The sequence below is a fragment of the Merops nubicus genome, unplaced genomic scaffold, assembly GCF_000691845.1.
Source record: "Merops nubicus isolate BGI_N331 unplaced genomic scaffold, ASM69184v1 scaffold32654, whole genome shotgun sequence".
In the NCBI taxonomy this organism is placed as follows: Eukaryota; Metazoa; Chordata; class Aves; order Coraciiformes; family Meropidae; genus Merops; species Merops nubicus.
The window spans coordinates 338-588 of NW_008602796.1; the positions used below are offsets into that span (position 1 = coordinate 338).

General features: G+C 68.5%; 1 protein-coding gene across 1 annotated transcript in view; it reads right to left on the minus strand.

Moving 5' to 3' along the window:
• Position 1: 1 nt before the first annotated feature.
• Positions 2-251, minus strand: part of CCDC157 (coiled-coil domain containing 157) — a gene marked incomplete at its 3' end in the record, with an annotated part of 2,510 nt that continues 2,260 nt past the window's right edge. Inside the window, exon 4 of the mRNA XM_008938477.1 lies at positions 2-247. Coding sequence (XP_008936725.1) covers positions 2-247 — 246 coding nt within the window. The remainder of the gene's footprint in view (positions 248-251) is intronic.

The window sequence follows — 251 nt, forward strand, 5'->3', positions numbered from 1 at the left end:
TCTCGATCCGGGACAGGTCCTTGCTCTGCTCCGAGGCCCAGTAGCTCACGTCCCTTGCAGAGAGGGTCCCTCTCCCTCTGCTCTCCTCCGCCGCCTGGAACTTGCCGAGCGCCGAGGGGATGTTCTGGCTCTGGCAGATGCTGGTGATGGCTCTGCCCACCTCCCGGAGACCGGCCTGGGCCCCGGCACAGGCGGCACAGGGCGCCAGGGACGTGCCAGTGGCCTCCGTGGGGATGCCATGGCTGCTCTTG